The sequence below is a fragment of the Peromyscus californicus genome, unplaced genomic scaffold (genome assembly GCF_007827085.1).
Source record: "Peromyscus californicus insignis strain IS unplaced genomic scaffold, ASM782708v3 Scaffold_16__1_contigs__length_79575227, whole genome shotgun sequence".
NCBI classification, from domain to species: domain Eukaryota; kingdom Metazoa; phylum Chordata; class Mammalia; order Rodentia; family Cricetidae; genus Peromyscus; species Peromyscus californicus.
In genome coordinates this window covers 77,291,897-77,303,057 of record NW_026294458.1, presented here as the reverse complement: position 1 = coordinate 77,303,057, position 11,161 = coordinate 77,291,897, and the positions used below count along the sequence as shown (strand labels likewise).

At 48.8% G+C, this 11,161-nt stretch overlaps 1 protein-coding gene across 1 annotated transcript in view; it reads left to right on the top strand.

The window, feature by feature from the left end:
- Positions 1-1,448: 1,448 nt before the first annotated feature.
- Positions 1,449-11,161, top strand: part of Brwd1 (bromodomain and WD repeat domain containing 1) — a 94,955-nt gene continuing 85,242 nt past the window's right edge. Inside the window, exons 1-4 of the mRNA XM_052741297.1 lie at positions 1,449-1,620; positions 1,706-1,764; positions 1,875-1,904; positions 1,996-2,055. Coding sequence (XP_052597257.1) covers positions 1,572-1,620; positions 1,706-1,764; positions 1,875-1,904; positions 1,996-2,055 — 198 coding nt within the window. The 5' untranslated portion in view covers positions 1,449-1,571. The remainder of the gene's footprint in view (positions 1,621-1,705; positions 1,765-1,874; positions 1,905-1,995; positions 2,056-11,161) is intronic.

Genomic DNA, 11,161 nt, shown 5'->3' with positions numbered 1-11,161 from the left:
TTACTGTTCCAACATTTTATCTTATCCTTTGGTGTTTGTTGAGTGAGCGGTACTCCAAACAGGTGTGGGTCATCTTTGTATTTATGTGTATTTTCAGTATTCCATGTAATTCCCGAAAGTCAACTCAGATGCTGGAAACGCTATTAGCTCATTAAATCCTCACGCTATGAGGTAGGTGCACTGTTGGCTGCAATTTACAGGTAAGGCCAATTGAGACGCAGGGGTTAAGTGATTTGCTTAAGATCATACACCTGATAGTTGGAGCCAGTCCAAGGTCCAGGCGGTGAATCTTGCCTGGGCGCGACTGGGACACCTCGCTCAGCCTCCATAGGCAGCAGAGGTTATGCTCGCGGATAGAGAATGGCTGATCAGAATGCCTTAGTCAAGACAAGATTCCTACGAAGGACCTTGATAGGTCTGCGGGATCATTGCACAGAGGAAGGAAAGAGACACAGCTAAAGCCCCTTAGACCCTTTATGGATGCAAACACCACCCTAAAGTCACCGCCAGCCGTTCCCCACACCGGCGTCCCCTCTCCCGTGGGAGAGTGTCTGTCCTCCGCTATTTGGAACAAACAGTCCGGTCGGCTGGGGTCAGGCATTAGTCTTTTTTTTCTGCTTGCTGCTTAAGAACTCTAACGATGGCCATGTTTAGTTCTGTTCACCCCTCTACGTCAGAGCTCACTCAGCGCACCCTGGACATGGTGCAACAGATCCGGTTAGGTTAGGTCAGGAGCCTAGCGTGGTCATTAGGGGAATCGTCGGGCACTCTTCCACCTCTCTCCAGCTTCAGGTCCCGGAAGGATTGACACATGTGGCCCCAGCGCCCTTCCCACCCGTCCCTCCGAGTCCCCGGCCAGGTCAGGCCGAACCCCGCAGACTCCGTCATCCGCACACGGAATCTTTCCCTCTCCGCGGGGACGTCCCCCCCGGGGTGCGGGCCCGGCCGCGCCGCCAGGCAGGTGGTGACGCAGTCTCCGCAGCTCGGCGCGCTCCAGGTCCCGCCGTCCCCCCGCACAGCTCCTCCCTAGCCTCGGGGTCCTGAGGCCGGGCCCAGGTGACGGTCGTCTTCCCAGTCCCCGCCCCCGCCCCGCCCCCGTCCGGCCGCCCCGCACCGGCTCGGCTCGGCTCGGCTCGCCTCCTCCGCCGCACAAAGGCCGGCGGCCGCCTCACCGCGCGCAGGGATCCGGGCCACGCGCGCGCGCGGTCCCCGCCTCCCCCTCACCCCCCTGCCCCGCTCCGCTCCACGGACGCAGGCCTCGTTTGCGCTTCACGCTCCCGGCACGCAGGACGCGGAGGCGGGCCCGCCACATTCCCCGCGTTCTGCCACGCCGCGCGCGCGCGCGGCTCCCCGCCGGAGGGACTACTTCGCTTCCCTACCCCCTCGAGCCCCGCGCTACTTCCTGCCGCGGACGCGTCGGGCGCGCGGCGCGCACGGCATGGCGGCGGCGGCGGCGCGCGCCTGAGGAGCCGGGAGGGCGGGGGGTGGTACGCCGGTCCGGTCAGGCCTCGGCGCGGCCTACACGCTCCGCTCGGCTCGCTCGCTCGCTCCCGCCCGCCTCGCGCCCCGCCATGGCGGAGCCTTCGCCAGCCCGACGTCCGGTGCCTCTCATCGAGTCGGGTAAGACGCGGCCGCGCGTCTCCCCCCGGCCCGGCCCGGCGCCGCGCGGCCGCCCGCTGACTGTCCCTGTCTTCTCTCCCCGCAGAGCTGTACTTCCTCATCGCCCGCTACCTCTCGGCTGGCCCGTGTCGCCGAGCGGCGCAGGTGAGTGCGAGCGGCCGGGCGGGCGGGCGGGAGGGCGAGCAGACCGGCGGGCAGGCGGGCGGGCGCAGCAGCAGCAGCCGGCCGGGTCTGACCGTGCGTCTCTGCCGCAGGTGCTGGTGCAGGAGCTGGAGCAGTACCAGGTCGGTCATCCGCCCCCGCGTCCCCGTCCCCGTCCCGCCCGGCCTCCCGGCCGCGGTGGTCACTGGGACGCCTTTTCGTGTCTCTTTCCAGCTGTTGCCGAAGAGGTTGGATTGGGAGGGCAACGAGCACAGCAGGAGCTACGAGGAATTGGTGAGCAGCGCCCGCCCGCCCGCGTCCCCCCGCGCGCCCGCCCGCGTCCCCGGCCGGGTCTCCGCTCCCGTGCTGGCGCCGCGGGGCCGCTCCCAGGGGGTTCACGGTGGCCCGGCAGCTCTGGGCGACTGGCCTGGCCCCCCACCCCCCACCCCCGAGGGCTCGCGGTGGGGGCTGGGGGCAGATTGGGCAGAAAACGGTCCTGGGGGCGGCGCGGGGCGCGGGCGGGGGCGCCCCTGGCGCGCGGCCCGGCTGGGTCTCCAGGTGCGCCGCCAGCCACTCAGAGGGGCGCTCTCGGCGCCCTCCGTGCCGACTTGTAACTCGAGCTCTCATTGGTCTCTCCTCTCCTGCCCCGCCCAGGTCTTCGGACCACTTGTTCCCTAGGAATAGTCATCAGTCTGTGAAGGTGGAGGAATCGCCCCTTGCTGTGTTTTTCTTTTTTCCACTCGTTTTCCGCTGCGGCGTGATAGGCCAGTGTAGTGCCTTTGCTTCTCCGAGCCGTGTTTGTTGACCGCCTTAGGAAGTTGGCTCACACTTGATCTTGCTGTATGTAGTAGTAACAGGCTTCCAGTTGACATTCTTCTGTCATCTGTTTTTTGAGACTGGGTGTCATTATGTACCTGTGGCTAGACTTTAACTCATTGTGTAGACCAGGTTCGCCTCGAACTCTGATCGGCTTGCTTCTTCCTCCAAGAGCTGGAACTAAAGTCCTTCGTGCCTGGCTTTCTTAGTTTTCTTGAGTGCTAACTTGTGTGTTAATTTGTATTTCCCTTTTCATTCTCCTCCCTACACTTGGTTAGACGTTCTGTGGTGTATGATTGAGTTTTATCCAGTCAACAAAAGTTTGGGGTTTGGTTTATCGTTAATGGAACAGAAACGTTCCAGGAAAATAGTTTTTACAATTTTAAGTTAAGACGAAAAATTTGTCTTAACTAATTTGATTTGTTAGCTCACACCGAGCAATGTTGTATACAGAGGACTGTTGAGAACGACGTCCGAGTCTCCACAGCTGACTTTTGGCCTTGACTCGGAGTGCTGCTTCCTCGAGCCCCTCAGTACTGGGCCCGGATTACAGAGGAGTGCCGCCATCACACTGGCTGCCCCGACATACACAGGACTGGAGGCCGTCATATTCCTAGAGTAGTTATCAAGAAGTCAGCCAGGGGATTTGTCGTGTGTGTGAGCAGTTAAGTATAAACAATTTGAACTTTCAGGGCTAGGAATTTAACCCAGAATGCTCAGTAGTGCTGGGCAGGTGCTCCAGTGGGTCCACTCCTGTTCTGTGCTTAGCCAGGTTGTTAGCTGTGACACTGGGAGCTGTGGATAAAACAGGGTTGCTGGTTTGTTTAATTCGTCTTTTTAGGGTTATTTTTAAATAGCAAATGCTTCAGGCTGGTGAGATGGCTTTTCAGTTAGAAGCACTTCTTGCCAATCCTAACAACGTGGGTTTAATCTTGGGGACCCGTGTGGAGGAGGGAGAAAACCTACTTTCACAAGTGGATATCTGCCTTCCACTGTCAAGCATATGTATGCACACATGTACACACAGGTGATACACTTAAAGTGAACATTAAGTGAATATTTTCAAGAGCTTTCTAAAAAACTAATGGGCCAAATTTATTTTCCTAGGTTTGATGTTTTAAGGCTGGTGGGTGTGTGCATGCTGGGGTGTGAATCTAAGGCCTCTCCTGGTACTGTACCCACAGGCAGGGTTTTACCACAGTCCTTCCCTCCAGACAAGGGCTAGGATTCTGATTTACAGTTCCAGCTGAGCAGAGTTATACTTTGGAGCCACACCCCCTTCCTGGCTACCTCCAGGTGTCTTGTAGTGTGTGTTTGTGTCCATCTGATTCTCTGTGTAGCCCTGGCTGTTCTGGAACTCACTCTGTAGACCAGGCCAAGTGCTAAGAATAAAGGTGTGCATCAGGTGTTCTTTTTGAAAGTCTAGGGAACATTTAAGTAGTTTGTCTCATAGTTTTACTCCTGTTAATATAAAACAGCCTGTGAAGGGGGGAAAAAACCCAGAGCTATTGTTGACACTGTAGTCCTACTGGGGAGAAATTAAGAAACAAAGTAGGGCTTGCCTTACCTTGCCTTACTGCAGAAGCCACATTATAAAGTCCAGAGAGGAGTTTGTTTTCTTTTTGTCTTTTTGCTGCTAAGAATTGCTTAAAACCCACTTGAGGTACTGGTATCTGAATTTTCTGTGTCTGAGTGGCTCATGCAGTATCACTTCTCACCATCTGGTTGATTACTGTTTGGGTACCCTTTCCCTTATCACTGTACCCCTGGTGGTTGGGAACACGGTGCAGGAGTGGGGGTCAGGGTACACCTGTGGGAGTTGGGCAGTGGGACTCAGGCAAGTGATTTACCTGCTGAGCCTCTCACTGGCCCTAGGACATTGTTGTTACTGTTTTGTGGAGGATGTATATAGCTTCTAGACTTCTAGATACTCTCCTTTTTTTCTTTAGAATTTAGGTTTGTGCTATTTCAAGTATACACAAAATTAGAATTATTCTGTACATGTTAACAGTTTGCAGTTTACCAGTTTGCTATGTTTACATTAGTTTCCGTTTGAGGCATTCCATTTTTATTACTATCAATGAAATCTTTCAACAGATAAATGGAATGCTGACTCACTCACCAGCTACCTGTTACCAGTGATTAATCGGAATGCTGTATCTGTTCTCAACTTTATTGAACTACCAGTCAGCCAGTGATTAATTGCACTGCTGTGTCCTCTCACCCCATTGAGTTGCCTTTTAAGCAAGTCTGTAAAGTAATTCTTTTAACTGCTGGAGTTGTGTGTATGATAGTCACTGGAGTGTTCTGGCAGGTGTGTGGTGGTCAGAGGACAACTTTGAGAGCTGGTTCTTCTTCTAGGGTGAGTTCTAGTCCCTTTACTTGCTGCACCATCTCTCCTTCTCCAGTAATTTATTTTGTAAATTACATTTATTTGGTGTGTGTTGTGGGGAGGAGGCATTTAAGTGGGTGAGTTGCAATTAAGAGAACAATTTGTGGGAGTGTTCCACCATGTGAGTCTTAGGGATTGAACTCGGGTTGTCAGGCTTGGCAGCAGGTGTCTTTACTCACTGAGCCATCTTCCATTCTCACTGGAATATTTTAGAGCAAATTCTACCCATTTATACATTCCTAAATTACTGTTGTATTACTACTGTTGTTTTTTGGTTTGTTTTTCTCTGGAGACAGGGTCTCTCTTTGTAGCCCTGGCTGTCCTGGAACTAGCTCTGTAGACCAGGCTGGCCTTGAACTCACTGAGATCGGCCTGCCTCTGCCTCCCAAGTGCTGGGATTAAAGACGTGCACCACCCCCCAGCTATTTCTTTTTGAGGGGTACAACCCAGGTTCAGCCTCTAGCACAGTCAAAATGGAACTTAGTGAATGCCTGTCTGTCACAGGTTGTGTGTTTTGCATGGTGGGTGGGTTAAGGCAGGGTGTAATGTAGTCCAGGCTATCTGGCCTTGATATATAGCTGAGGATGACCTTGATCAAGCACCTGATCTTGTTGGGCTTACAAGTGTGTAACACAAATGCTTGGCTTGAATAAAACCTGTAATAGTTTATTCCCTGTAGAGACCAAGAGATTTGTTATCCGCCTTTATCTGATTGTTTGCTGGAAGTATTTCCCATGTTTCTTTTTCTTGGTGGTTCCAGTCCTTGGATAAGAATTATTTGGTTGGGGGCTGGAGAGTGGCTCAGTGGTTAAGAGGACCCGGGTTCAATTCCCAGCACCCACATGGCAGCTAGCAACTGTCTGTAACCTCAAGATCTGGCACCCTCACACATACATGCAGGCAAAACACCAATGCAGATTAAAAACAATGATTTGGTGGAATACACACATTCTCTATGTCCACAGTGGCACCAAATCAGTCAAATGTGAATCTGCTATGGTGTGTCTGGGCACTAGTAATTTTATAAGCTTTCCAGGTGGTTCAAATACAGCTTTACAAAGTTACACCTTACTTTACATTTGTGTCTGAACTGTTAATCTGACCTGTATTTAGGAGCAAGAGTACCTTTGCCTACTAAAAATTGAGACTAAAGCCAGGCAGTAGTGGCATACACCTATGATCCCAGCACTCGGGAGGCAGGCAGGAGGATCTTTGTGAGATTGAGGCCATCATGGTTTACAGAGCTAGTTAGTTCCAGGACAGACAGGGCTACATATAGAAATGCTGTCTCCAAAAACAAAAAAAAAAAGATGCTGAGGCAAAGGCACTGGTTGGCCAACCTGGGCTGTGTAGAGAGACTATCTAGGAACGAAGCAAAGCGGAGCATTAGGAGGTCTCTTCCATCTCGTTGTGCTGCAGATTGGGATTGAGTCTTGACTGGATGACAGTAAAAATCTTTCGTTTATTTTGTGTATGTGTGCATGTGTGCCACAGTGTGCAGATGCAGGTCAGAATTCGGCTTGTTGGAGTCAGTTTTCTCCCACAGTGTGTGTTCCAAGAAGCCATCACATGGGTACTTGAGCAACATTTTTATAGGCTAGTGTCTTCCATAACCAGTAAGAGAAATCAGTTCATCCTTACATTGTGCTATCACTAGGAGATTATCTTTGGGATTTTGAATGTTTACATAAATTCTCTTAGAAGACTGATCCCCCTATGTAGTCCTGACTGACCTGCCAGTGCTGAGATTAATGGAGTGTGCTGCCATGGTGGTCTCATTGTCATTTTTCTTAGATTTTATATTAGAAATCTTCTGTTTAGTAATTGCTTCTTTAAAAAAAATGTATGTATGTGTGTGTGTGTGTGTACACATGTGAGCACACATGAGTACAGGGGTGCCCCTCAGAGGCCAGAGGTATTGGATCTCCTGGAGCTGGAGTTTCTGGCAGTTACGAGCCTGTGTGACATGCTTACTGGGAATTGAACTCTGGTCCTCTGCAAGAGTAGCATATACTCTTAACCGATGAGCCGTCTTTCCAGACCTCTTGAGAGGTTTTTTTGTTGTTTGGCAAATTAGTTAATCTCTGTCCAATCTCTACTTTGTCTTTCCTTTTCTTCCTCTTTCTGTTTTCCTGTCCCACCTTCTTCCCTCCCTCCAGCACAGGGTCTTGTTCTGTAGTCCTGGCTGATCTGGAATTTGAGATGTAGACCAGCCTTCTGCTTCTGCTGCTTTAGTGCTGGCATTTTAGGTGTGTGCCACTTTGCTGGGCTTCTACCCCAGCTTTTTGTTCTGTATAACAGGTCTAATAATATTCCCGAAAGAACAGAGACTTATATTGGTTACAAACTGTATGGCCGTGGCAGGCTTCTTGCTAACTGTTCTTACAGCTTAAATTAATCCATTTCCATTAATCTATACCTTGCCACATGGCTCGTGGCTTCTTCACATGCTGTTTGTCATCGTGGTGGCTGGCAGTGTCTCTCTGACTCAGCCTTCCACTTCCCAGCTTTATTCTCCTCCTTGTCCCGCCTACACTTCCTGCCTAGCCAATGGCCAATCAGTGTTTTATTTATTGACTAATTAGCAACACATTTGCCATACAGAACATCCCACAGCAAAGTGGCTTTAAGATGTGCATGTAGCTGGGCTTGGTGGCGCACACCTGTAATCCCAACACTCAGGTGGCAGAGGCAGGCAGATCCTCTGTGAGTTCGAAGCCAGCCTGGTCTACAAAATGAGTTCCAGGACAGCTAGAGCTGTTATACAGAGAAAACTTGTCTTGAAAAAAACTGGAGGGAAAAGAAAGGGAAAAAAAAAAAAAGAAAAAAAAATGTGTGTGTAGGGGTTGTAGTCTGCTCAGTGTTTGGGAATACTGCTGCTCTTCTCAACGATCTAAGTTCAATTCCCAGCACTCACATGGCATCACAATTGTCTGTAACTTCAGTTCCAGGGTATCTGACATCCTCACACAGACATACATACAGGCAAAACACTAATACACATAATATAAATAAATCATAAAAAAATACTGTGTTCATGTGGTAACAGTATTTGTTATTTTGTTTGTTTTGAGACACTATGTAGCTCTGGCTGGCCTGCAACTAGGAGATCTGTCTGCCTTTACCTACTCAGATCAAAGTCACCAGTATCTGTAAGATTGCAGTAGAATAGGTGTCATTTTAGTTTCTATTTGTAGGGTCTTAGGACAACAAATCTTTGTGAATGCTATTATCTGAGTCAAGAGCATCTGACAGGTACCTACTTGTGGGTCACTAAAGGATGGACAAGCAGCAGGCCGCCTTTGTGTTTGGTACTGAAGACTGGGGGTTGTGGTGACACCGAGTCATGTGGCCTTGGCTGTGCTGCTTCGAGAGACTAATTGCTTTGTGTCCACAGGCTCACCTGACCGCTGGGGTTTGCATCTCCAGGGTAAAGTGCCATGGATTTGTTTCTTGGTGTATGGGTTTTTGTTTTGTTGTTTTCTATATTAAGTAGGGTTGTGGATTTGTGTCTTTTTGTTGTTGTTGAATTTCTTTAGCTATTTCCTAAGTGTAAGACACACTAGGCTTTCTTGTCTTCCTGTTGAATTGACCTAATATTTTAAAACTAGGAAATGACCCTCATTTAGGTGACACTTAAAAACATTAAAATTATTGTCATGTGTGTGAGTGCTTTGCCTGCATGTGTACGTACTGTCACATGTGTGCCTGTTCATCCACGGAGGTCAGAAGAGAACGTGGAACTTTCTGGAACTGGAGTAACAGATTGGTTGTGAGCCACCATGTGGTTTCCAGGAACTCAACCCAGGTCCTCTGTAAGAGCAAGTGCCCTTAATCTTTGAGCCATCTCTTCAGCCCCAAATGGTGTCATCTTGCAGTTGAGTATCTAAGTCTGTTCCCGTTTAACCTCTGGGTCCTGTGCTAGACAAGTACCCTCCTACTGAGCTACAGCCCCAGCTCATCATTCTGAGTCTAAACCATGGGCCATATGAACAAGATTGTTTTATCAGTTCATGAGGTGGGCTGGTGTAGATGGACAAACACAGCTTTCTTGAAAGGAAATAGAAACTTTGTCTTATAGCCAAATAGAAGTAACCATGGCCTGGGAACAAAGATTTAAGTTACCCTAAATACCATGTTCCCAATGTGGCAACAATTGCGTGAAATTTTTATAGCAGCAGAGTAAAGTCATAAACAAAGGCAGTTTTTTGATACATGTAGAAACTGTTGGTTGAAGTTTCTGTCCCTCCAGCCAGCTCCCAAATAACCACACAGAGACTTATTAATTATAAATGCTCAGCTGATAGCTTAGTCTTGTTACTAACTAGCTCTTTCAACTTAAATTAACCCATATTTTTTTTATCTACACTCTTCCACGAGGTGGTACCTTTTTTCAGCATGGTGTGTTCATCTTACTTTTCTCCATGTCTTTTCTAGACTACACCCTTCTTCATTCCCTGGCTTTTTTCCCCCTGTCTGCAAGTCCCTTCTAACCTCTTCTTGCCTATTGGCTGTTAGCTCTTTAGTAAACAAATGAGAGCAACACATCTTCACACTGTACAAAAAGACTATTCCATAACAGGAAACATCAAGGAGGTGATTGCAACAAAGTGGGGAGTCTGCTATTGATAGTGAGGTGTGATCTGGTGGCACTCTTAGCTTTTAGAATGGAGGGGGCTGGGCTGGGCATAATGGCACACCCCTTAGAATCCCAGCACTCAGGAGGCAGAGGCAGGTGGATTTCTGAGTTCAAGGCCAACCGATCTACAAAGCTAGTTTTAGGATGGCCAGGACTGCAGAGAGATCCTGTTTTGATAAATAAAAAACAAAAACAACAACAGTATAGGGTGGTGGTGTATTCATGATTTCAGTCCCAGTACTGAGAGGCAGAGGCAGAATCTCTTGAGTTTGAGGCCAGCCTGGTCAGGACATCCAGGGCTACACAGAGATACAAACACAACAAAAAAACCCCACAGTAATAAAAAGGTGGGGTCTGTTAGAACATTCCAGAAAGCTCTTAGCCATGAAGATCTTCCGGTGAAACACAGGTGGCAATAATAATACATGGCTGTTTAGGGGCCCAAAGACAGCCCAAGATAATTTGGTTCTGGGTCTTTACCAAACATGTTCTCGGTCTGCCAGTCAGCCTTGCATTGCATTGAACACAGTGTGGCTATGTCTGGGCACTTGAGTCTGCACTGAACTTTGTTGTATAAAAGAGACAGATGGTCCAGTGAAGTGTCCGCCCCAGTAAAGATATGTTTCCTCACAGGCTAGAAGTGTGGTGGCTGGGCCTTTGTAGTTTGTAGTTGACGTCCCTGGGCATTGTTGGATTTAGTTGACTTCACGTGCTTTGAGGGTAAGATCAAAACTTCTTCCAAAGAGTTTAGAATTTGGACATTTGTGAATATACGTAAGTCTATGTATGCATATATTTATTCACTTGGAGAAAGGGTCTCATTGTTTAGCTTTGCTGTCTGGAACTCATGTAGACCAAACTGGTCTTGAACTCAGAGATTGCTTTCTTCTGTCTTCCAAGTGCTAAAATTAAAGGCATATGCCATCATACCTGGCCTGTATAGGTGCATTTAAACACTTTTTGTGTATATACTTAATTTGTGTATGTGCTTGTGCTCATGGCATGTACATGTAAATGTTAGTATTTTATTCATCATAAATATATTCAGACATATCTTAGTGCCTTTTATTAGTTAAGGAGTCATTATGATTAAAACATTAAAAACGCCGGGCGGTGGTGGCGCACGCTTTTAATCCCAGTACTCGGGTGGCAGAGGCAGGTGGGTCTCTGTGAGTTCGAGGCCAGCCTGGGCTACCAAGTGAGTTCCAGGAAAGGCGCAAAGCTACACAGAGAAACCCTGTCTTGAAAAACCAAAAAAAAAAAAAACCCAAAAAACATTAAAAACATTTTTAGGTGGCTGGGGAGATGACCTCAGCAGTTAAGAGCACTGGCTACACTTCCAGAGGACCTGAGTTCAATTCCCAGCACCCACATGGAAGCTCACAACTGTTAACTCCCTAGATCTGACCCTCACACAGACATTCATGTAGGCAAAACACCAATGCACATCAAAAAAACAAAAATACCAAATGTAGCTAGAGTTTTCTTGCCTGGCCCACAGTCAGGACAAATCTTTGTCACCCGCCAGTCCCACAGCCGCTCAAACCCAGCCA